Source organism: Gopherus flavomarginatus, chromosome 4 (genome assembly GCF_025201925.1).
Source record: "Gopherus flavomarginatus isolate rGopFla2 chromosome 4, rGopFla2.mat.asm, whole genome shotgun sequence".
Classification (NCBI taxonomy): domain Eukaryota; kingdom Metazoa; phylum Chordata; order Testudines; family Testudinidae; genus Gopherus; species Gopherus flavomarginatus.
The window spans coordinates 110,791,482-110,818,390 of record NC_066620.1 but is presented as its reverse complement, the minus strand read 5'-3'; the positions used below and the strand labels follow the sequence as shown (position 1 = coordinate 110,818,390).

The 26,909-nt window shown below is 44.6% G+C and overlaps 1 protein-coding gene across 4 annotated transcripts in view; it reads right to left on the bottom strand.

Annotated features, from left to right (window-relative positions):
* The window catches only part of NHSL1 (NHS like 1), a 254,240-nt gene that overhangs the window by 32,228 nt on the left and 195,103 nt on the right, over window positions 1-26,909 (bottom strand). For 2 of the 4 annotated variants that reach the window (XM_050949408.1, XM_050949410.1), the window contains exons 3-4: window positions 8,832-8,956; window positions 4,335-4,406 (exon numbers count right to left, since the gene is read on the bottom strand). In XM_050949408.1, the coding sequence (XP_050805365.1) occupies window positions 4,335-4,406; window positions 8,832-8,956 (197 nt within the window). The remainder of the gene's footprint in view (window positions 1-4,334; window positions 4,407-8,831; window positions 8,957-26,909) is intronic. The other 2 variants (XM_050949409.1, XM_050949411.1) reach the window with 1 other exon arrangement.

Genomic DNA, 26,909 nt, shown 5'->3' with positions numbered 1-26,909 from the left:
AGTCGACAGGAGAGCATCTCCTGCTGACGTTGCATAGTGTGGGCACCGCAGTAAGTAGATCTAAGTGACATTGATTTGAGTTATGCTATTCAGGTAACTCGAACTGCGTAGCTTAGATCGACTTTTCCCTTTAGTGTAGACAAAGCCTAAGTATAGTTTAGGGACCCAATCTTGTACAAAGCTCCATGGACAGATCCTTGTGGCTATGCTCCACTGAAGCCAATGGGAATCACTTCATGAGGTCTAAATTGCTTTAAAAAAATAATTTCAACCCTCAACAGATTTTTTTCCACCACTGAAGCTTTTAACAAAACTGCATGAGATAAGCAATGGAGAAAAACTAACAAACCCTATCACATAAGGAATGGCAGCTTGTATTCCATGTTTCAGCCAAATTTGGTTAAAAAAAATATATATAGCTGAGGTATAATGGGTTTCTAATGAAAATGGCAAATGATCCTGAACTGTAAGTGGTGTTAACCTATATTGTTACAGTACAATAGAACAGAAAGGAAAAAGAGTGTGTGTGTGTTTGTTTCAATGGGGTAGTCAGAATCTGTTTGATGGTGAGTAACATTATTTCCAACCAGAGGTTTTTCTCTCTCCTTTGTTCATGTGCCAAGGGACATATTGGAAGCACAGTTTTGCCCTTTGTGTGTGGTGATAAGCTCCAGTAACCTACTTTTCCTCTAGTTGCTTGATACTGTCAGAATCGATAACTGTCACATTGAAACTATGTGGTGCTCTAGGTCTCAGCTGTCATCAGGCAATCACCAGGGGCTGCTCCAGTATGACAAGTGACAGAGATATTCAGTTAAGAAGCTCACCTTCTCTTTCAAGGAAATTTCTCCAACAAACAGGGCACAGACAATATTTTTCTTTTAAATGAAGCTGTTGTACAGTGGAGTGATCAGATGGAGGGGAAACAACAAAAACATCTAGAAGGAGAAAACAGTGATGGAATCCTGATTATCCAAAGATCTGGGGCAATTGCCTACATTTTTCAGAAAAATCAGGATTCAGAAAATTAAGGGAGCTGGGGGGGTGGAGGGAGATGAATTGACCAGCCAAATGAGCAAACAAATATACAGGTGAAGATTCTTGTGAAAAGTGATTCAAAGCCCTATTTGTGCCAACTGCAGCTAAAATGCTGTTTTGATGGAAACTGCTCTTTCAAGCTAGAGGACACGTCTGTATTTCCATTAAAAGGGAGTTTTGGAAATTTGGTGCTTTAGGGGGTGGGGTGGGAAATCAGGCTCCAACTACAGATGATTTTTTCCCATTGTACTGGCTTCTTGAAGCACACAACTTCCCCTTCTTCCTATTCCTGCTCCCAGGATACTAACAATGGTAGTGGTAGGTACTATTTGTTTACACTTTTCCACATCAGTGTACTGAAAAGGCATGACATTTACAAAGCTGTGCACAAATCACCCGCTGGGAAACAGCAGCCTGGGTCCGTTTGCATTGAAATGGTTCATCTCTAAATTGGCCGATTATGGGAGATACAGATTTCTTGCCAAATATGGAAGCAGGTTCTTTTAAATATTTCAAGGTCATCTACTTTTCTAGGCTAGTGCACACAGCCATTAGATGAGTGACGATTCTAACTGCAGGAATATCTTTTATCAAATAAGGCACATTATATCACAGTGGTAGCGCAAGGGGCAATACTACGAGATTATACTGGCCATAGAGCACATCAGTATAGCCATAAACACAGAGTATTTCTGAAACAACAGAAAGCAACTTTCCCATTTTAGAATAGTAAAAATTCTCTGCTTCATACTGGCTTTTATTTTGCACCAATAGGGCCAAATTTCAAAGTATGGCTTCTAATTTGTAGGCACATATCTTTGCATGAGCTACTGCTTGAATGCTCAGTTTTTCGTTGCACATGCAAATAATGAACTTGGACCACATACAATTTTTCATTGATGTGCACAATGGACATTGTAGAAAAAAGTCTGAACTAAAACAGAGGTTGAAGTGAGATCTCCCCCCTTGGAAAATTTAGCCTATAGGGAAATAGACTCAGCAAGGCTGTTTCCTCTAAACTCTTCATCATTTTGTTGGGATTCTGTCCCTCAGTGTTCCCGTTACCTATAAAATGGTTTCTCTTCCTCAGAAGATTTATACTATTCAAAGACTTTAACTGGCAACTGACTCTAGGCTGATTATTTCACAGCATGTTCTGCCTAAATTCCCTGTTTACTCTTAATCTCCTAATAGAGACAGACTGCCCCCAAAGGTTTCTAGAAGGTCACCTGGAAGTCCTGTCTTCTCAGATGACAAATTAAACCTCTATAAACTTGCCCTTACAATAAAAAAAAAACAACCTTGAAATGTCTATTCACCTTCCAACCATTTCTATGAATAAAACTCCTCAGAACAAATAAGTAAAACTGAGAACTGAAGTCTATGCAGAGCTTTGGATAAGAACAGAATCGCTTTCTATTCATGTATCTCATTGTCCTGTTTGCAGTTTCTTCTCCAGGCAAATACTAATTTAATGGCTTTAAGTGCTATTCTGTTTAAAATAATAATAATAATAAATAATAATAATTTAAAAAAAAAACCCACCACACAAACCAAAGGCCTTTACATTTCTTTCCTGGTCAATCCACAGTTTCCGTAACTACTCCATTTAGTGTGTATACTCCAATCTTTTTGGGATCACTGCTGCTTTCACTATGAATCTGCATTCAATTACAATAAATTTGTCATTTACTGGTCCAACTAGTGGCAATCCTCAAATCCCTCTGAATCTGGGAGAATCCTCATTATTGATTATATATTTACCATTTTCAGTCTCACCAACTTTGCTATTGGTATCTCAATCATTCACTTCCTATTATAAACAACATCTGAAACTCTCTGTTGTAAGGCAAGGTGGCTGGAACTTCTTTTTAGGTACAGTTAGTATTTCTTACATTATTTATCTCAAGATGGACAACCTGGACAGACTTATCTCCAGTTTTCTTGACTAATTCATCAGCCCCTTAGCCTTTGCCCCAGAACTCTTATCACTTGCTGTCTTGTTAAGGGAGGATTTTTTGTGAGTAGAAATGACTTAGCTACAAAGAAACCATCAAGTCTTCTACTATCTTCTTTATCTCCTCTTTCCTCTGTTGCTACAGTGCTTCTTTAATTATTTCTGTGTATTAGAATTCTACCATTTGAACAATCTTTTGAAGAAAATGGGTGGGATTTCCAAACGTTCCAAGTGATTTAGAGGCATACATCCCTTAACTTTCAATAGGACTTATGCCTCTAAATCACTCTGGCCTCTTGAAACTCCCATCCAACATACACACATAAGCTTTCCTTTTGGACAGTGCCCTTCTGTTATTCTCTTCACTACGTTATCTCCTCAGTGTCTTACAGTTTCCTAGACAGTGCTCCTTATGACATTTTGTTTCTGCTATGCAGACACAACATCATCACAACTGCCAGTCTGCCACATCCTTGGGGTATTAAGAAGCAGGAAGCAATATAATGCAGGATCCTGCAATATAATGCAGGATCAAAGCAGTACAGGCCTCTCTTAGCCTTTATATACTGAAGGAAATTTCATCAATGAAGATCAATATTGTTACAAGAGCCAATTCAGCAAGTCCAGAGCTCCCACAACTCACATCAATGTAGGGTTTTCAAAGGGGGCTAAGGCAGCTAGGCACCCAGTTCTTTGAGACTCCTTGGAAAATCTCAGCTTCAAATCTCAATTCCCATGTGTAAATACTATTAATAAATTTCCTTCCACCTATGATTTCTAAGGACCCCAACTGCTGCAAAATGCTGAAAAGAGAAACAACAGCTCTGATGAGCAAAGTGACAAATATATATTTTCTTCCCCATTAACAAGCGGGAAATACTTTTTCTACCTGTTTGTTGAAATAAAGGCACAGTGTGATGCATCTCTGAGTCCATGTACTCTGTGCAATTGGCATTCCTTATTGTTAAATCATGCTAGTCCAAATCACAATATTTGATCACTAATAGAACTAGATGATTGTTATCAAATAGCCATTAAATAAAACATACTGCTCCTCGCAGAAGCGACTGTTAACAGGTTTGCAAAGGCAATGAAAATGTGTTAGTTTATCAAGTAAACAAAGGATCTGAGCTGCAGACAACTGAGCTAATGAGAAAAAAGGGCATGACTGGATTTAACATCACTTTTGTTAGTGGTTGTTTTTGTTTGTTTTTACAAAGAAAACAGCAGCAAGTCAGGAACAAAGAATAAAAGCACAGTAAGATTCCAGATATGCTAATGCTACAGTAACATCAAGCTGCAACCAGGACAGCTGGATGCTTCCATTGTGGCTAGATACCTTGAGGCTCCATGGAACCAAGGAACAGCAGGTGCTAATGCAAGACTGAGATATGCAGTCTAACAGACTAGACTGTTGAGTGAGAGAAAAAGAAAGAAAGAAAGAGAATGAGTGAAAAAAAGAGAATGAATGAGAAAACACATGTAAAAAGACAAACATATTTAAATTATATAGTATAATACACACTTTCAGAAAGCAAGGGGGAATCAGCAAAAACAATGAGGAGTCCTTGTGGTATCTTAGAGACTAAAATTTATTTAGGCATGACTCCTCATTGGTTTTACAGACTAACAGGGCTACCACTCTAAAAAGGGGAGTCAGTGACTGAAGTAACACCTTCTTTGTTACTAGGAAACTGGATAAGCACAGGCCACTGAGAGTGATTATCTTCTTTTACAAAAAGAGAATCAGTAAGACCAATCCAGACTTTACTATTGAGATTTAAAATACAAAGGGACAAATTCATCCTTAATGAACTCCACTTAGGCCTTGTCTACACTGCCATTTTACAGCGCTGAAACTTTCTCCCTCGGGGGTGTGAAAAAATACTCCCTGAGCGTTGCAAGTTTCAGCGCTGGAAAGTGGCAGTGTAGACAGTGCACCAGCACCGGGAGCTACACCCCTAGGAGGGTTTTTTTTACAGCTCTGAGAGAGTGCTCTCCCAGTGCTGGTGCCGTGACTACACAGCCATGTTAAAGCGCTGCCGCGGTAGCGCTTTAACGTTGGTAGTGAAGACATTCCCTCGTGGAGTTACACAAGGAAACAATTTAGTTCATATTGTGTGTACTGTAATTTAGAAGCCTTTCCATGAGAAAAAAAGGGCAGTGTAAATATTTTGTATTATACGAACTCTCTTTCAGAAAACCATACTTGTTTAGTCAGTCTCTCGTTTTTTAAAAAAATGGATAAACTCGCCTATACATCCCTGACAGTTCACTGGAATAGTCACCTGGAATACCAGACACTGCCAATCCAAACCTTTCCTAAGCAGACAGTGTAGTGTTTTTTGATGTGAACATCATCCTCTGGTGACTTAGCTGAGAGAACTATACTTACACTTTACCATGATTTCATGTCAACTGTCTAGAAAATAAAGAATTATCCAGCTACATCACCTGGTCTCCCAGAAATTTTTAGAGAGCATGGAAACTTCAGATAAGTCCATTATCTGAAATTACCATGCTCTGTAATATAGTTTTCCTGAAGCAAAAATGGAATAATGCCAATTTAGGGAAAAGTTTCCAAACAGTAAATGAGAATTCATTGATCCATTCACTATTCTATTACTCTCCGATCACAACACTGAAATATATCATTCTTCTGATCTGCCTGTTAAACGTTTGCTTTGACTGCTTTTGATAAACAGCAGATATCATTAAAAAGCTTTCATGAAGAGGGGATGTTTTTGCTGTTTGAATCAGTCTTGCTGCAATATGGAAGAATTCTGAGCTCAAATCCAGACTGTTGCTTGAGTACTTTTCTAGCCCCATAAGTTAAAACTTATGGGCTCAAGTCCCACTTACAGTTACATTCTTGGAAGCCTTTGACTTTTTTACCAATGGGATTAAACTTCAATTTTAGAGAATGGTTTTTGAGAGGTGGTAATTCAAACAAAGTACAATTCTAGAATATCACTTTAAAGTTAAAAAAAATGCAGATGCAAAGAACATGAACCATTGAAACTCTACAGTATGAAAGGAGAGCCACACTGTAATTTTGCTAATGGGTAAAATCCTACTAAGTTTTTAAGCTAGAGCGAGAGAGCTAATGGTGCTCAGTTAATTAGTGCCACTAAAAACTGTGTCAACCTTGCATCTGTCTATCCTCCTTCACACTAAACCATGCTTTGAGTAACACAGATTAAGAGGAAGTTGTTTTAATTTGAAATAGAAATGCTATTCACTCAATGAAGTGTAATCATTTATAGTTAAACATTTCAGAACGCATAGACTAACTGAACAAAATATTAGCAATTTCTTTATTAATAATTTTAAAACAACGTACCACACAAACCTTAAGGATGACAGCGTTTAGTCTCTAAGCAGAATTATCCATGGCAATTAGTCCTTAGTAGGTCTGCTCACCTATAAACAACCTTAATGTTACATCATACCTCACTAGTTTTACAAATGCAGTTCTGTGGACTATCTGTCTATATGGACCACAATACTAACTAGGACAACCAAATACTTAAAATAGCTTAAACACACACACACACACACACACACAATTTTACACACACATAGCAACAGCTATGAACACATGTAGACAACAGTTTTTATAATAAAGAGCACATATTGTATTATGACTCCTAGTGATTTCAATAGGTCTTTGCAGATTATCACTGTAATATTCTTACTTCCATACTGCATACACAAAGAGTTTAAATGAGATGTTACAATGGATACTGTTAAAGCACAGCAAGAATAGTTGAAGTTTCTACAAAGCCACAGCCCTGTCATTGATGTGAGGCAATGTGGAAAATGGAAATGGGAAAACTATACAATATTATCAGTCACTTTATATTGAATTCAAAGGACTGGCAGACCTCACAGTGTAGATACAATTTATATACAGACACACATATGCAAACACATGGTATAATGTTAGTATTAAACAAACAAAAAAGAGAAACTAAACTACCATAAAGATAAGGGCTGTGATACAAACTGACAAAAGAATGCCAGGTTATTGCTGGGCAGGCAATATTTTGTACCAAGATATCACAGGATACAATAACTTGGATACCACACGCGCGCCAACACTTCCACACAATGTTAAGGAGTTAAGGACAGCTTACCATTTCGCAGATTGGAATTTTCTTGCTTTTATACAGTTAACTCACAACTTTAATATTAATGCAACATAGTGTTTCTGTAGCTGAAATGACCAAAATCACATGAAGACTACAAAACCATCTTAACCATCTTACAGCTGAAACTGTCCCTTCCATCACCCTTCATTTGTTTCAGTAGTTTCCAGGTTCTGAGACAATTGCCCAGCGTTGCTGAGCTGAGACAGGGAACATAATACGAAGCAAACTGACATGCAGTGAGTCAAACCAATATCAATGTGAGATCTTTCATTTCCTTGGAATTCATTACAGAGAGATGGGATACATTAGGACAGAACTTCTGAGTACTGAAATGACATGGGGGGAGGGATAGCTCAGTGGTTTGAGCACTAGCCCGCTAAACCCAGGGTTGTGAGTTCAATCCTTGAGGGGGCCACTTAGGAATCTGGGGCAAAATCAGTACTTGGCAGGGGGCTGGACTTGTTGACCCTTCAGGGTCCCTTCCAGTTCTAGGAGATGGGTATATCTCCATTATTAAAATAAATAAATAAAAGACATAACCACATTACACCAGGGTATGAAGTCTGTGTACTTGTTGTTGTGTGAACACAGTCATGTTGTGTACCTGGATTAATGGCCCCACCTGATACTTTATCATAAAAAGATTAGTAAAGACTAACATGACACTATTTCAAAACAGCTGCCATTGTTAATTCATAAGATACACCTTCTCCCTGGAACATTACCAGACCATTCACACTGTCATCCTTGTATTACACCAATGGGAACTTTATTTACATATAGATATATATAGTCAGAGTTGGGATTTTCAAAGAGCCTAAGGAAGGTTAGATGCTTAACTTTTATTAGCACCTAACTCCCTTAAACGCCTTTATAAATCTCAGCCTATATAAATAATACGAAGAGCAGGTTTTATAGTCACTTAATGCACTTTTCCCCAATCTCCTGCCTCCTCACTAGGGCTGTCAATTAATTATAGCTAACGCAAGCGATTAACACAAAACAAATTAACTAGATTAAAAAAAAGTCATGATTGATCGCAGTTTTAATCACACTGTTAAACAATAATAGAATACCAATTTAAAATAATAATAAATATATTTTGGATTTTTTCTACATTTTCAAATATAGTGATTTCAGTTACAACACAGAATACAAAATATGGAGTTCTCACTTCATATTATTATTTTTGATTACAAATATTTGCATTGTAAAAAAAAATAGTATTTTTCAATTCACCTCACACAAGTACTGCAGTGCAATCTCTTTATTGTGTAAGTGCAACTCACAAATGTAGAATTTTAGAACCTACAAGTCCACTCAGTCCTACTTCTTGTTCAGCCAATCATTAAGACAAACAAGTTTGTTTACATTTACAGGAGATAATCCTGCCTGCTTTTTATTTACAATGTCACCTGTAAGTAAGAACAGGCGTGAGAAGGGAGAACAGGAATGGCACTTTTGTAGCCAGCATTGCAAGTTAGTTATGTGCCAGATATACTAAATATTTATATGTCCCTTCATGCTTCAACCACCATTCCAGAGGACATGTTTCCATGCTGAATTTCAACTGGTATTCTATATTGTTTAACAGTGCAATTAAAACTGCAAATAATTGCAACTTTTTTAAAAATTTTGAAATTGCATGTATTTTCTAATCATTTAACAGCTCTATTCCTTACCTTTCGTTCAATTTCTTCATAATCATCTTGGTAACTTCCACAGGCTGCACTAGAAGAAGAGAAGGTTGGACCCTGAGAGTAATATTGAGAACTTCGATAGCCATCCCTCCGCAGCTTGTCACATTCTGTACATGGAAGAGGAAGAAACAAAAAAACAAAGAAAGATAACATTTTATTCCCATTCTCTTACTTGTATCGAGTGTCTAGTTTAAGAAAGGCATAGGGATCAGAGTCAGATCAATTTATTTTTACCTCTCTAAGCATAAAACTCACTTGATATAAATATATGTAGTATAAAGCTTGATACATATGAGTCTAATTGTAACTGAGCATTACCATAACAACTGATCCTTATCTGTCTGTAGTTATCCCTAATCTTTTTTTCTGGACAGTTTCTAATATGAATTATAACACTAGACTGCAGACATCATACATATACTCTATTTTTCATTAAGTATGCATAGGAGTAATTACACATGTACATCAGTTCATATATACATCCATCCACCTACTGATCGCATATTACAAAGACCAATACCTATTATTTTTTACTGGACAGCAAATCTAAAAAGAAAATACATAATATTTACTGAGAGTATGGTGATGGACATTTCTACAGTATATTACCATTGTCGAACAGATAATAGGATACTATTTTGAAGTTCTGTACCTATATGTGTAGGATAGATATCACTTATTTCGGGAGACAGGATCTCTAGAAATATTATAAATAAGAAGGAGAGCAAGAAAGAGAATTTTTTTTTAAGCGTGGTCAGGCTCAGTGTCTTGACAGATGGCAGCGGACTACAGTATGGGAGATGAAAGTGTGCTAGCAACAGTGAGGGTCTCATTTGCCAGGCTGGTAGACCTCCATAATTTTGCCCTACACTTGGAGTGAGGATATTGCTCACTACTCAAACACCATCTGCTAAGTGGCTTTGGCACTGACCAATCATCTAGCCTCCCAATCTGGGGAAGACACATCCATTACAGTGTTTTTAAAAAGAGAGGCAGAAGTTCAAATTATAGGGATCCTTAGAACCTCAGGTCAGCCTTTGTCAGGCCACGTGGGAAGAGTGTAAAGTGAAAAGTCTTTCATGTAGAGGAGGAATATAGAATAAAATTGAGGGAGGGATAAAAAAAACCAACCCAAATTGGCCAAAATCCCAGTATCACTTCATTTCCCTGAATAAAATTTCTGTAGCTGTGTTCCTGTCTGTGTACTTTTCTTAATTGATATTCAGTGTGATTGTGCTCAAGATTAACAGATGCTGGAGCATAAGGAAAAATTAAATGTTCAAGATGAGACGACCAAACTGATCTGCCCAGTCAAACTGTGAGTTTTACATTTCCAGAGACTGAAGTCTGAATCTGTTGCAAGATTTGCAAAGCACAAATAAAAATAAGTATTTATTACACCTCTACCTAAGTAACTGAAACGTCTCCTGTACAGTGGGCATTGTCATAATGCAAACAGCTTTTGTCATTACTTACTGGAGAAGAGCTGTTTTGAGAATTAACATTTCTGTGCCTGCTCCACGCCTTACCATTTGACGTGTGTGCGCGTGTATGTATGTGTGTGTGAGAGAGTTAGTTTGTGTGTGCATGTACATACATATAAATAAAAACGTCCATTTTTTCTGAATTGAGGGCACCTTTTAAGGAGGAATTTTACTTGGCGAATCATTAAATGGAGTTACAACTTGCAACCAGAGCATAATTTGGCTTTGTTTTTACTTCCTAATTAATAAGGGTCTCAAATCTTATACTCTACAAACTAGGTTTTCTCCATTTATTCCTCTACTGTTTTCAACAAGACATCCATAAAGTAGTTTGTGGATGGCAAGGAATATCATACTCTAAGACAGCCTCCAAAACAGAAATCCCATTTACTGAATACAGACATCTAATTCTATGAGACAAAGCCTGTTTTAAATTGCAATGTGTTTAATGGAATGCAATACCAAGTTTCACAATTAACTTAGGGGTGGGGGGAGAACAGGATTATGGCACATGATCTTCCCTGCCCCATGAATCTCATGAATGCATCATATTACAAGGCCACATATCTGGTTCAAGGTCTGGTGTTCTTGCTGTGAAGTTGCACAGTTGTCTTGGTTTCTAAATCATGGCTTTGTACAATAAAGACAGAGTATTGTGTTTAGTGGGCCCTTCTGCTAGTATGTTCCAGTCTGTCCCCAAGAGCAGCTACTTTTTACCTCACTGTAACTAAACCGGGAACACCTAAGATGAAGACGACAAATATGTAGAATGATGCTGCAAAAGACAACAGACCCCAAATATTACCCCCTAAAAAAATGAAGGTGCAGCTTTTAAAGTTCACTTGCAAAGTAAAATAAAGAAGAAGGTGTGTAGGTTGTAATTGTTGTGAGTGTAACAGATGGCAGTTTTCTGCAATGTCCTAGTTAAACATTATTGAATTAAGTTTAAGTATTTTAGGAGTACATTGTATTAAAAATGTAATTGTTTATGCATAATTGAGGGATAGTATGTAATCTCATGAAGCAGGGGACCACAGCCCTCCAGGAACTAAGAATAGTGGGGAGGTGGTTAGACAAATTCACTCAGGTTGAAACACATCTACAGAGCTACCACCACCTGGAAAGATGCTCAAATATACTGGTTCAAACTGGATTTTCTAGGGACTAACAGAGAAAGAAAGGATTTTTTGTTAACTAGTCTGAGTAAAAACTGACTCAGGACTTTCTATCTGATCCAGCAAATGGACAGGATCTCTAGTCCAAAGGGGGCCCCAAACCTTAGGGAAATGTTGGAAAGAATAATCACCAACCAGAGCCATAAGAATGGCCATATTGGGTCAGACCAATGGTCCATCTAACCAAGTATCCGGTCTTCCAACAGGGGCCATGGCAGATGCTTCAGAGAGAATGAACAGAACAGGACGATTATCAAGTGATCCACCCCTGTCACCCAGTACCAGCTTCTAGCAGTCAGAGGTTTAGGGATACCCAGAGCATGGCGTTGCCTCCCTGACCATCTTGGCTAACAGCTACTGATGGACCTATCCTCCATGAACTTATCTCATTCTTTTCTGAATCTAGTTACAGTTTTGGCATTCACGACATCCCCTGGCAATGAGTCCTTGTTAAGAGTTAGGCTGTGATCTCTGATAAACTTATTAGCATGTGTGTACGTTCTTTTGTTGTTTGTAATATATTTTCTCTTTAATGCTTTTATCTTAAGAATAAAAGTGCTTGCGTAGAGGGAACTGTATGGTAACTTCTAACCATTGGCAATTACATTGTGTACCATCTCTGAAGAGGGAATTACAGCAAGCCTGCTTAGACAGTCTGTCTTTTGCTGGGAATATCACAGCACAGTGATCGGACTGTGCATCATGGAAATACCGTGGTCGGGGTGAGGGTGATAGTTGAAGAGTCTCAGGTTTAGAGTGGGTGGCCCTTGCTAGACCACAAACAGCAAATACAGCTTCAGTTGTCCAGAACTATGACAATTCATTTTTTAGTCTTAGTATGATTTATAAACAGAGCTGCCCAAAATTCTTCATATGGAACATTTTCCTGTTAAAAAGTGGTTTAATCAAAATCACACTTTTCCACAGATAAATGCTGATTTTGACATAAATTTTTGATTTTCTGAACAGGAGAATCTAATGAAAAATATCCTTTTGACATATTGAATTGTGCTGTTGAAATTTCCCATATTGACATATCCAATTAGATACTTTTCGAAATTTTCCATTTAATAAAAATTTTCTATATTTTGCCTTTGTGTTCCATTTTGCAATGGAATGTAATTTCAAGATCTTGACACTTCTTGTGAAAGGAAAACTCAACATTTCAAATAAGTCTATTCATAAGGAAAAACTAAAAAGTTATTTTGAGGGGGGAGGGGAGAAAGTTTTGTCTATGCCCGAAGACTTGATGGATGTCTGGAGAACTAGCACATTTATAACATCAGAAATTATTATAATTAAATTTCTGGGTGGCCAGGAATATGGTAAGTGCCTCACAAAACAAATAAAACTTAGTCACTTCCCTGAAAAGTGTACAGCATGACACAAGTAAGGTCCATAAACAGCCAAGGGAGAAGGTATGACAAGGAGAGGATGATATCCAAAAGTGGTTACTCAGTAGGCCACATACACTTCTTGATGAGACTGTTACCTGGATTTTTGTTACCTTTTCTCCCATCACTTTTTGTAAGCTTTGCAGCAGCTGTGAGTATTTATGCGGGATTTGAATGCAACAAGAGAAGTGGCTTGGTAAATAAACTGAAATAGGGAATTCCAAACATAGAATGCAATGTGGGAAGAGGCACAGAGAAGCCTGTGAGAGAAGGAACCAAGGATAATATTGCTGTCAGAGTACAGAGGGCTAAGGGAGCCACAAATGAAGACTAGTTCAGAGAGATGAAGGCAGGACTATATAAAGTTGAACCTTGAGGATGAAGACAAAAGAGGAGGTTACTTATCTATAACCGGAGATTCTTTGAGATGTGTGGCCCTGTCTGTATTCCACATGTAGGCACGTATGTGCACCATGCACCTAATCCGGAAGTGTTTCCTAGCAGTGTCCATTGACCTACACGTGGGGTAGTGCATCTCCTTGTGCTCCCACTTGAGGATATAAGATGCAGCGCAGGTCGACGCCACACCAGTTTTCCCTTATATGACTGCATATTCTAGTCCAAATCAGAGGGAGAGAAGGCAGCTAATGGAATATAGATAGAACTCGAAGAACCTCCAGTTACAGGTAAGTAACCACCTCTTCTTCTCTGAGTGATGGTCCCTATGTGTATTCCACATGTGAGTGACTTGTGAGCAGTGGACAGCACAGAGGTGGGTGCGAGGATGCTAATGGAACTGCGTCTGCAATACAGTATGGCCCATGGTTGCATCCATTGCTGCCACATGCATTATAGCATAATGTGCTGTAAATGTGTGGACAGAGCACCATGTTGCGGCCCAGCAGATGTCCTGCTATAGCACATCCACTACTGAGGCTGAGGAGGGGGCCTGTACCCATGTAGAATGGGCTGTTACTCTGCCAGGAGGAGCGAGGTTGGAGCATTTGTAGCACTCACAGGGATGCACCCTGAGAGCTATTTAGATACCTGTTGGGGGGAGAGGGCCTGTTCCTTTAACTGTTCAGCGATGTCAATGAAAAGACCTGGCGACTTCTGGAAGGGGCCTGTGGCGGTAGAACACCAGTACGCGTTGAGGGAGTGCAGGGCCCTGTCAGCGGGGCAGATGTGTGGTTTCAGATGGAACACAGGCAAGGAGATGGATTGACTGAGATGAAATTCTGACATTACCTTAGGAAGGAATTTGGAATGTAGACTTAAGGAGACCTTGTCTTGTGAAATACCATGGGGGGGAGGAGAGGCGGGGCTGCCATCGTGGCTCATCTGGCAGTGATGGCAACGAAGAATGCCACTTTCCTAGCAAGGCGGGTCAGGGAGCATGTCACCATGGGTTCAGGGTGTGATCTGCTGAGGGTAGAGAGAACAGTGTTAAAGTCCATGGAAGTGTGGATTTCACAACCAGTGGAAACGTGTTATTCAAGCCCCTCATGAAGCATACCAAAGTGGTAAGGGGGTGTAAAGACAGAGGTGTCATCCACTGGCAGGAGAAAGGCGCTAAGTGCAGCCAGGCATACTTGAATAGAGTTGAGACTCCAGACTCACGGTTTGAGGATGATTATTGTGTCCCCCAAAGTGGTGGTGGCAGCAATGGGGCCACTCTATGAAGCATCTCCACTTAGCATGGTACCAGGTTCTGGTGGATTCCCTCCTGCTCTGGGTGAGGCTCTGCCAAATGGAGCACAGAGCATGTGTGGTCTACACTTGACACACATCCAAATACCAGGCTGGGAGGTGAAGAATGTCCAGATTGGCATGGCACTGTCGGCCCCGATCTTGGGTAAGGAGATCCTCGAGTGTGCAGAGAGATACTGGTGGTTGGGTGGAGACCCTCAGGAAGTCGGTGAACCAGAACTGCCGGGGCCAATAAGGCACTATGAGGATGTCGGTGGCACTGTCCTGGTGAATCTTGTGAAGAACCTGTGGCAGAAGGGGAATGGGAGGAAAGGCATGGCGAAGGTCACCCTTCCAGGAGAGGAGGAGAGCGTCCCCTCAAGAGCCCTTGCCTAGAGCTCCGCTAGAGCAAAAGAGGCAAAGAGTTACCAGCAGGGCATCCCCCACCCTGCAGAGAGGTCATTGAGCATGGCATTGTGTATCAAACCATTGTACATCACTGAGGTATAGAGTTCTGCTGAGAACTAGGCAGGTGGGAGTGCGATGAGGCGAAAAGGAGAGGAACTCTATGAAGTATCTGTGGTGGATGATCTCCACTGCCCAACTGTCCCTGGTGATTTTACCTCAATAACTTGGGATGCGGTGCTTGGCACTGAAGGAGGATCACTGCTCTTGACCCAAGTGTCAAAACTGGCCCTGGGCCTGTGGTTGGGAAAAGGTCGAGGAGGCGGTCACAGCAGCGGTGGGGAAACAAGGCCGCAGAGTGCTGTTGCCAAAGTGAGAGCTTTTCCAGGCACTCGTAGTACGCTGGGTAAGAGGAGTGGAGCCACAGGAAAAAGAGTTGTTTCTGGCGTCTGTGTCTGGGGGATGGACTGTAGAGGCCAAGGGAACACCTTGAAGAGATTGGTCTCATCGAAAGGGAGGTCGCTGACCGGATTTTGGACCTCCCTAGGGAAGCTGGAAGATAGAGCCACGAGTTCCTGCGCATGACTGTGCTGGTGGCTAGTGTCCAAGAGGCAGTGTTGGCTGCGTCCACTACTCCCTGGAGGGCCACTTTTTTTACCAGTCCCCTTTGTCCACCAGCATCTGGAACCACTCCTAGAGTTCTAGCAGAAGCTTGTTTTTGAACTCTGCTAGCCTGTCGTAGCTGTTAAAATCAAACTTGGCTAGCAGAGCTTGGCCGTTTGCAACACGGAACTGCAGTCTCATGGATGAAAAGACCTTCCTGCCCATCAGGTCCAGTTTCTTGGCCACCTTTTGAGAGGGGCAGACTTTTGCAGCTGCTGCCATGCCCGTTCTTCAGTCACCTGAACAACCAGGGAACTGGGAGCAAGCTGGGGAAATAAGAAATCATCTCCCTTAGCTAGCACAAAGTACCCCCTCTTCGCTCTCTTGGGTGTTGGTGCACATGAGGCTGGCGTGTGCCACACTGCATGGGCTGGCTCCAGGATGGTCTCACTGACTGGGAATGCCACCCTGGAGAAGCCCTAAACACTGTAGTAATTTAAAAAATTCTTGGAGTTATAACTTTGTAAACTCCTATGGTTAGCAAGGGAATCACTAAATGAAGATGAACAGACAAAAAAAAAGAGTAGAGCCAACTCTAATTGTTGAAACCAGAAACTCCCAATCAAAACTGATGATCAAAAATGTAGCCATACCTGTGTGCACTTATTCATAGGCTCATCCACCATCTTTCTAGTGCTGATCCTTGTTTCTTTTCTTGTATAGTAATATTTGCAGCTTCCAAACCCTACCTACACTACAAGAAAAGACGGTTACTCACCTTTGTAACTGTTGTTCTTCGAGATGTGTTGCTCATATCCATTCCAGGTAGGTGTACGCGCCGCGCGTGCACGTCTGCCGGAAACTTTTTACCCTAGCAACTCCAGTGGGCCGGCAGGTCGCCCCCTAGAGTGGCGCCAGTATGGCACCAGATATATACCCCTGCCGGCCCGCCCGCTCCTCAGTTCCTTCTTGCCGGCTACTCCGACAGTGGGGAAGGAGGGCGGCTGTGGAATGGATATGAGCAACATATCTCGAAGAACAACAGTTACAAAGGTGAGTAACCGTCTTTTCTTCTTCGAGTGATTGCTCATATCCATTCCAGGTAGGTGATTCCCAAGCCTTACCTAGGCGGTGGGGTCGGAGTGAGAGGTTGCGGCCTGGAGTACTGCAGAGCCAAAGGCCGCATCATCTCTGGACTGCTGAACCAGGGCGTAATGGGAAGCGAATGTGTGGACCGATGACCAGGTCGCCGCCCTACAAATCTCTTGGATTGGCACGCGGGCAAGGAAAGCCAGCGATGATGCCTGTGCTCTGGTGGAGTGAGCAGTCACACGGCCCGTCGGAACGTGGGCCAGGTCGTAGCAGGTCCTGATGCAGGAGGTAACCCAGGAAGATAGCCTCTGGGAGGAAATCGGCAGCCCCTTGACCCGGTCCGCTACCGCCACAAATAACTGGGGGGACTTGCGGAAGGGTTTGGTCCTGTCCAGATAAAATGCTAGCGCCCGACGGACATCTAGTGAGTGGAGCTGTTGCTCCCTGCGGGACGAATGGGGCTTTGGGAAAAACACTGGGAGGAAAATCTCTTGGTTAACATGGAAAGCTGAGACCACCTTGGGAAGAAAGGCAGGGTGAGGCCTCAGCTGTACCTTGTCTTTATGGAAGACGGTATATGGTGGGTCCACTGTGAGGGCCCTCAGCTCTGACACTCGTCTAGCTGAGGTAATGGCCACCAGGAAGGCGGTCTTCCACGAGAGGTAGAGTAGGGAGCAAGTAGCTAATGGCTCGAATGGAGGGCCCATGAGCCGAGATAGGACCAAGTTGAGGTCCAATGAAGGGGCCAGAGGGCGGATTTGTGGATAGAGCCGCTCCAGTCCCTTCAGGAATCTCGCCACCATAGGGTGGGAGAAGACAGAACATCCGTCCGTTCCAGGATGAAACGCGGAGATGGCCGCTAGGTGGACCTGAAGGGACGACAACGCCAGACCCTGGGTCTTGAGGGACCAGATGTAGTCTAAAATAGTGGTGACGGGAGTCTCCATAGGGTGAAGAGCTTTCTCTGAACACCAGCAGGAGAAACGCCTCCACTTAGCTGAGTAAGTAGCCCTGGTAGAAGGCTTTCTACTGCCCATGAGAACCTCCCGAACCGGGGTAGAACAGCGCAACTTGGAGCCTGTCAACCACGCAGGAGCCATGCCATAAGGTGTAGAGACGGAAGGTCCGGGTGACAGAGCCTGCCATGGTCCTGAGTGATCAGGTCCCGATAAAGGGGTAGGGTAACCGGATTGGCCACTGAGAGGTCCAGCAACATGGGGTACCAATGCTGTCTGGCCCATGCTGGAGCTATGAGAATCTCCCGGGCTCTGTCTCTGCGCACCTTGAGGAGAACCCTGTGCATCAGCGGAACGGGAGAGAATGCATAACACAGGTGGGCTGTCCATGGGATCAGGAATGCATCTGCTAGAGACCCTGGTTCCCGACCCTGGAAGGAGCAGAATGCTTGACACTTCCTGTTCTGCCTGGACGTGAAGAGGTCCATCCGGGGACGACTCCACCTCTGGAAGAGGGAGAGGGCGACGTCCGGACGGAGGGACCACTCGTGCGAACGGAAGGATCTGCTCAGCTGATCCGCTAGAGTGTTCCGCACTCCCGGGAGATAGGAGGCGGAAAGGTGAACCGAATGGGCTATGCAGAACTCCCAGAGACGCATGGCCTCGAGACACAGGGGAGAGGACCTGGTGCCGCCCTGCTTGTTGATGTAAAACATGGTCGTCGTGTTGTCGGTGAACACCGCGACACAACGACCTTGAAGGAGATGGACAAACGCTTGACAAGCAAGGCGGACCGCTCTCAACTCTCGTATGTTGATATGGAGGTTGATCTCTTGAGGTGTCCACAAGCCCTGAGTTCTCTGGGTGCCGCAGTGTGCCCCCCAGCCCAGATCTGAGGCATCCGTGGTCAGGGATGCCGAGGGTTGGGGCGGATGGAACGGGAGCCCCGCACAGACTACGGACTGGTCCAGCCACCAGCGAAGAGAGTCCAGCACCCGCTGAGGAACAGTGACGACTGTGTCCAACGAGTGTCTGGCCGGCCGATACTGCGCAATGAGCCATGATTGAAGAGGCCTCATGCGGAGTCGGGCATATGCCGTTACGAACGTAGAGGCTGCCATGTGGCCTAGAAGGGCCAGACATGTTCGTAGAGAGGTCAGTGGGGCCGCCTGCAAACGTAGAATGATGGCTGACAACGACTGGAACCTGGGCAAGGGTAGCAAGGCCCTGGCCAGGGTAGAGTCCAGAACGGCCCCGATGAACTCTATCCGCTGCATGGGGAGCAGAGTAGACTTGTCCACATTGATGACGAGGCCCAAGGCCACAAAGAGGGTGCTGATCCTTTCGACATGGTCGCAGACCTGCAGCTCCGATGTGCCTCGGATCAGCCAGTCGTCCAGGTAGGGGAAGACGTGAATGCGGCAACGTCGAAGGTGTGCGACGATGACTGCCATGCATTTTGTAAACACCCTCGGGGCCGTAGAGAGGCCAAACGGAAGGACCGCAAATGGATAATGTTGGCGGACGACCACAAAGCGGAGGAAACGTCTGTGTTGGGGGGCAATGGAGATGTGAAAGTAAGCGTCCTGCATATCGAGGGCGGCGTACCAGTCTCCGGGATCCAGGGATGGGATGATGGTTCCAAGTGATACCATGCGGAACTTCAACTTCACGATATACTTGTTGAGTTCCCGCAGGTCGAGGATGGGCCTGAGGCCGCCCTTGGACTTGGGGATTAGAAAGTAACGGGAATAAAACCCCTTGCCCTTCTCGTTTTCCAGAACCGCCTCTATGGCTCCCTTGACAAGGAGCGCGTGCACCTCCTGACGGAGGAATTGCTCGTGAGAGAGGTCCCTGAAGAGGGACGGGGATGGTGGGTGGGGGCGAGGAAAACTGCAGGCGATAACCGGCCTGCACCGTACGCAAGACCCAACGGTCCAACGTTATTTGGGTCCACGCCGGGAGGAAAAAAGAAAGGCGGTTGGAAAACTGCAGGGAGGGATCCGGAGGGGAAACTGGTACTGCGTCCTCGGGCGCACCTTCAAAATGAAGGCTTAGGCCCTGGAGGGGCCTTGGCGGAGCCTTGGTTCTGCCCCGTTTGACCACCAGACTGCCTGCGGCGGTTGTTCCTGCCTCGGCGCCTAGAGAGGTCCTGCCGCGGGCGGAACTGAGGGTACGGCCGCCGCTGCTGCTGCTGATTCTGCTGGTGGAATGGCCTGCGCTGTGTCGCCAGCGTATGCATGCCCAGCGACCGTATTATGACCCTGTTGTCCTTGAGGTCTTTTAGTCTAGGGTCTGTTTTATCCGAAAATAGGCCCTGGCCTTCAAAGGGGAGGTCCTGGATTGTATGTTGGAGCTCCGGTGGAAGGCCAGAGACCTGCAGCCAAGAAATTCGGTGCATCGTGAGCCCTGAGGCTAGGGTCCGAGCGGCCGAGTCGGCAGCATCAAGGGAGGCCTGTAGCGATGTTCTTGCTACTTTCTTGCCCTCGTCCAGGATGGTGGAAAATTCCTGGCGGGCGTCCTGAGGCAAGAGCTCCGTGAACTTCCCCGCCGCTACCCACGAGTTGAAGGAGTAGCGGCTGAGGAGGGCCTGCTGGTTTGAGACCCGGAGCTGTAGTGCCCCCACCGAATAGACCTTGCGGCCCAGGAGGTCCATTCGTCTCGCCTCCTTCGACTTGGGCGCTGGGGCCTCTTGTCCGTGGTGCTCCCTGTCGTTCACCAACTGGACCACCAACGAGCAGGGTGTCGGGTGAACATATAGGTATTCATAGCCCTTCGAGGGGGCCATGTACTTTCGTTCCACCCCTCGAGCGGTCGGAGGGATGGAGGCCGGTGACTGCCAGATGTTAGTGGCGTTGGCCTGGATTGTCTTTATAAAGGGCAGGGCCACTCTGGTGGGCGCATCGGCGGAAAGAATGCTCACCACCGGGTCCTCAATTTCAGACACCTCCTCCGCTTGCAAGTCCAGGTTCTGTGCCACCCGGCGGAGGAGGTCTTGGTGTGCCCTAAGATCCAGTGGGGGAGGACTGGAGGACGAGGTACCCGCCACTGCCTCATCCGGAGAAGAGGATGAGGAAACCCCCGGCAACAAAGTGTCCACGGGGGGTTCCATGTGGGGCTGCACCTCCATTTCTGGAGGGAGCTCTGGGTCCCGGTGACTGGACCTGCCGTCTGCTTCCTGGGAATGAGGGGGTCTAGATACCGTCACCTCCGGTGGTCTGCGTTCCCCCACAGGGCGGGGGGTAACGTGTTGCGGACCCTGGGCTTGGGAATACGCCCATGGGGTCCAAAACCCCCACTGTTGAGCCCCTCGCTCTTGTGGTGGAGGGTCCTGGAACAGGGCCGAGTGTCTGTCCTGTCCCATGGCATAGGCGCTGTCAGTCTGGGAAGAGACCGATGGCTCCCTAGAAGGCTACGGAGGCGCTGAGCTTGGTTGGTATGCAGCTCTGTGCGCCGAGACCGACGCTCCCCTCGGTGCCAAGGCCCGGTGCCGCGACCCACATCGGTGCCAGGATCGGGACCGGAAACGGTGTGATGACCAGTGCCGAGATCCGGATCGGGAGCGATGTCGGTGCCGGGAGCGGGACCGCGACCTTCGATGAGCGCGGTGCCAGGAGGGCAGCGGAGACCGGGACCTGCCACCGGCGCGGTGCCGGGAGGTCGACCGGGATTGGGACCTGGTGCCGGGAGGTCGACCGGGGAGCCGAATGCCGAGATGAACGGCTCCTGGAGTCTCGGTGCCGGCGGTGAGACGAGCCCGACCGGGACCATGCAGATGGCGATCGGTGCCGCGAGTACGACCGGTACCGCCTGGGAGAACGGTGCCGGGACTCCGAGTGGCGCCCCGAGCGCAAGCGTTCACGCCTCCGGGGTGATCGGTGCCGGGACTCGGGAGACAGCGCTCAAAGCATCGGCTTACCCCTGGAGGTTACCCGTCCCGGGGGTGCCGGCTGAGGCTGAGATGGCTCCGTCAATGCGATCAAGTCCCGAGCCGAGGCAAAGGTCTCTGGCGTAGACGGTACCCGTAGCTCGACCCCTGATCTTAAGGGGGAGCTAGGAGGGGCTGGACTCGACGGACCTTCCGGGCCTGGAGTCGACAGCAGTCCTGTAGGCGGTGCCGCGGCCAGGGTAGGTGCCGGGCGCTCCACTCGGGCCTGCCTGGATGGTGTTGCAGATGCCGAGGGACGTGAGTCTGCTCCCGGTGCCGGAGATGGTCGGTGCCAGGGAGTCTTGCCGGTGCCGGCACGGTCCGGTGCCAGAGTAGAACTGGCTGACTGCGCCGCCGGTGCCGGAGACAGAGCCGCTTTCATAAGGAGAGCGCGAAGTCTTTGGTCTCTCTCCTTCTTAGTGCGAGGCTTAAAAGCCTTGCAAAATGCAGCACTTGTCGCTAACGTGCGATTCCCCCAGGCACTTAAGGCACGCGTCGTGGGGATTGCTCGTAGGCATCGGCTTCTTGCACGCCGAGCACTGCTTGAAACCCGGCGAGCCAGGCACGGGCCCGGTGCCGGGTGCCGGGGAGGGCAACGGCCCACCCACAAGCGATGTTAGATAACTATTTACAAGATTCTAATTAACTACTATGCTAACAGTCTATCTACTACTTAACTAAGAACTATTTACAACTAAAAACGACAAACAAGAACAGGAGAGCTAGGGACGTGGAGGTCAGCAAGCCGCACTCCACAGTTCCAGCAACCGACACGGCGGTAAGAAGGAACTGAGGAGCAGGCGGGCCGGCAGGGGTATATATCTGGTGCCATACTGGCGCCACTCTAGGGGGCGACCTGCCAGCCCACTGGAGTTGCTAGGGTAAAAAGTTTCCGGCAGACGTGCACGCGCAGCACATACACCTACCTGGAATGGATATGAGCAATCACTCGAAGAAGAATAACTGTTTTAAAATTATTGTGGTCGAAGGTGTTATAACATGGTTTATTCTTGCAAGTGTGAATGGAGGGGGGGGGAGAGAGTTACAACCCCTGTCAGAGAGACATGCTTTATCCAAAAGTTGTTATTGGGGTGGTTTTGTTTGTTTTGTTCACACAGACAGGCTTTATTTATTTAATTTTTAACTGGTGATGGCAGAAATATGGTCAGAAACCTGTGAAAGACTCACAGGTCACTTTTACATATGTAACAAAAGGTTAGGTGTGTTCCTGGGAGGTACATTACTGAAGGAAATGTTTTTAAGCAGTCAATGGTGCTATATATAAGACTGCAATTTAGTCATGGAATTCCAGTTTGGAGCTGCAGGGTCCCCTGCCACCTGCAGAGGCAGGAAGCTGTGGGGTACCCCTGCTGCTCCCGGCCTCCCCAGGCAGCAAGTGGGACCCCCCGCTGCTTGGAGCTGCCAGCGGAGGGGACCCATGGAGCTCCAAGCTCCTACAGGTGGTGGGGACCCCTGGAGCCCCGAGCCCACCAGCAGCTGCTCAGGCTTACCATTTTGTCATGGATATTTTTAGTAAAAGTTTAGTAAAATTCCGTGAACTTTTCATTATTGCCCGTGACTTTTACTAAAAATATCCATGACAAAATCTTAGCCTTAGCTATATATAAGCATTTTCTCAGGATTGCTGGTCTTTTTACTACCCCACACACTGCTATATTCTGGTGCACGGCAAATGCCAGTCATAGACCATGCATAAGTTGTTCACAGTACTCTCCGCATTACATAAGGCTGTTGTTCAGAGCAGGGATTCTGTAGACAGTATTAGTGTAGTGTGTCAAAGTGGAGTTCACCGTGAGGCTTCGGTGGAATTCAGTGCAGCCCTATAACAGAATGAGCTCAAAAACCGAGAGCTATGAATTGTTGCACAATTAAGTGAGCTTTTTATCTGTAAAACTTATTAGAATCTGTTGGACAAGGTTAAAGATTAGACTCCACTTGAACAACTGGACTTGTTGGTTGCAAATTCTTAACAGCCTCTGTGGTATGTACCCAGACCAATCCCATGAAAATGCTAGAGAAAACAAACTCATAAACCTGGAAAAGATCTCATGTCATTTTTGTACTAGAGACAACTCCCATCTCATATTAAACTCTAGCTGACCCTCAATAGTTAATGCACAGTAGTAACTACTGCATACATTAGCAATTTACTGCATTTCAAACAACTTGAGACCATATTCTTACACCATAATTTGAGTCACAGATCAACTGAGTGAACAGAAGGCACAGAACTGATACCTCATTAATTCATTTGACATGGTATTACTGTGAAAAAACAGGATTAACTTATGCACTGTCTGTCTAGTCAGACAGACACACTGCATTTCTCAATGCCAAAAGAGAGTGCATGTATTGGGGGAGGGCCAGAAGGATTTTTGTGCAGCTTCTCCTCTGTTCCAGTCTTATCATTTAGTTAATATTTCATACCAGCAGAATTTCAAACAGCTAAAACTAATCTCCATACCTTGAAAATTTATGTGAAGCAAAATTTACTGCCATATAGACCAACTGCTAAACAGACAGTAGAACTGAACAGCGTGACATGGATTTACAGTCATTTCTGAATGTTTTTCATACAGTTATATTTGCTATTCCAAGAAGATACAATCTCCCAAATTGTCATGTGTTTTTTGTACCTAACACAAACCCACATAGCTTATGTGCTGTTTGTGTGCCTTCAGGTACGTACTACACTTTAACCCTTTGGAGACTACATGTTATATGCCTGATCATTGCTTACAAAAGTAATCTTAATGGGATTACTTGTGTAAGTAAACTTTGCTTGCATAAGCAAGGGTTTCAGCATAAGTCCCAAATCCAGTATGCCTATATATAGTACACATCCACATACAAGTAATCCCATTTCTCCATATTTTAAGCATTTATCGATTATCAGTAAAAATGCCTGCATTCCCTAAATTAATTTAACAATGGATACTTACAAAATTAAAAAAGACATTTTGGGTAGTTAAAGCAAAAGAAATAATTATTGCTCAGAAATGCCTCCATCAGGCGTCTTGTCTTGCATCCAAGGAAAATTAATTCAACTACAACTTCAGACCAACTGATAAAAATACCAAATTAACTGCCAGCTGGACCATGGGCAATTTCTACCAGCACTGCATGCATGGCAGAGCAGATGTCTCTATGCAAAGCTGCCTCAGTAGAGGAAGCTCTATGGACCAAGAAGAGAAGAGGGAGGAAAAGAACACACGGGGGCTGCCTTTGTACTAGAGGTCTTTTCTTTTGCTGAAGGAAAAAATGAGCAAGTGACAAGCTGACTTAGCTTGGCTAAATTCAGGGTGACTTCTTGGCACAGTCTCTCTCACTGCGACTTGTATCTGAAGGATGGGTTGGGGGATCATGGAGAAGGGCTATTAATTGTAATAGTCAGCTGAACTGTCAACCACAGAAATAAATCTGCTGATCAATATATGAAAACACATTTATCTATTCATTGCACACATCACTGGAAAATTATTCGATTCCCTGAGGTCAAAAATTCTTTCTTGTTGATTTTAAACGTCTTAGACAGTCTCATTTTATGCAAAAGAGAGCTCCTTTTTACAGATCACATCTATAAGCAGCACTTTGTATTAAAGTAACTTTTTACAATCAGTGTCCATAAGAACTGTATCTAAAAATTGCCTGATAAGAAAATGGCAGTCCTGCTAAAATGTGCAAGGCGTATCTCGATTTAGGGAAAACTGATTAAATAATGTTTGTTGTTTTATGCTTTTTTGTTACTGGCTACCTGTTTTGCAGTCAACTTCTATTTTAGAGACAGAGAAGTAACTTCTGTGGTAATAGTTCACCTTCACCTTTTGAATTTATTGCTGCATTTTACTTGAGACAGCTGTGATCTTATGGACTGTGCATATGCTGAGTGTCAAGAGACCTGGGTTATATTCACAACTCTGCCACTGACTTGCTGTGCGACCTTGAACAAGTCACTTGGTCTCTGGATGCCATCTATAACATGAGGATAATACTGTTTATCGCTCACTTTGTATGGATGCAGAGTGCTAAAATATTATCTGCAATAAATCTGGTTTCTACAAATATCTCATACTTAATAGAACATTAAAAGAAGGGTCTGATTTATGTTCCTATATAGCAGCTATGTCCCTTAGTCTAAAGGAGCTAAACAACTTGCAACTAGTGAGGATGGAGGGTCTAGTGGTTAGGACACTAGCCAGAGACCTGGGTTAATTCCCTGATCCGCTATAGACATCTTGTGTGACCTTGGCAAGTCATTTAAATTTCTCCGGGCCTCAAGTCCCCATGTGTATAATGGGGATAACAGCACTTCTCTAAATCACAGGGGTGGTGTGAGGATAAATACGTTAAACATTGTGACATGCTCAAGTATTACAGTAATGGGGGCCATATCAGTACCTCAGACAGATACCAGTCTACATATCACACAAGAATGCATTCAACTTGGAACAAATCCCATTTTGCCTGTCTAAATCCCCATATCATCTGCAGAACTGGACTATCAGAGTGAATCGCTACATCAAAACTAGCTTTAAAATATGCTGCAGAGCCACACCACAATGACCAATACTGACTGTAAGGCAAGTTCATGAACTTTATCTACACTACATTCAAAGCACCCATTTTGGACAGAGGACAACAATTTTCTCTTACGGAGTCAGGAATTCCAACAGATGTGCTGCCACAACAGATTAGCTGAAAAATCTTTTGTTCAACACTCTCTAGATGGTTTGGTTAATATTCTGTTTATTTAAGTTACTATATTTCCTTGTCCCACCCAACCCTTCTCCCCTCATCCTCACCACCTTCCCCTCACCACAATGTACGGTGATGTTAACAAGTTTAGAACTTTGCTATATCAGTACACACGAGGTATCTCCTGACATGCGTAAGTCCAATAGAGAGTCTTTAGTCTTTGGGATTCAATGACACTTCATCCCCAATCAAGTAATTCCAGCGCTAGCACCTTCTTCACTAGTGGAGTGCACGCTGCAAAATATATTTAATCTCACTGAAGAAATCATGGATTAAATGGTCTCACAGAAGTGCCTGGTCTTTGCGACACACCCACTATCCCAGCATTCCCCACACACCTTGCTCGCTTTAGAAGATCCTTTTGTTTCTTTTTTTAACCTTTTCCTTCCCTTCCTGGTTTCTCTTCTCCCCACTCCACTCCACAATTTCAGAAACAGACTGGGTTGATAATTGTGCTGGCCATTGGCTAATTAGGGACCATCAGCTCAGACTCATGTCCATTACTGTCACTCCAATGGCTGTCAAGCCACCTTAGAGCGCTCTGTTCTTTTGGCTAGG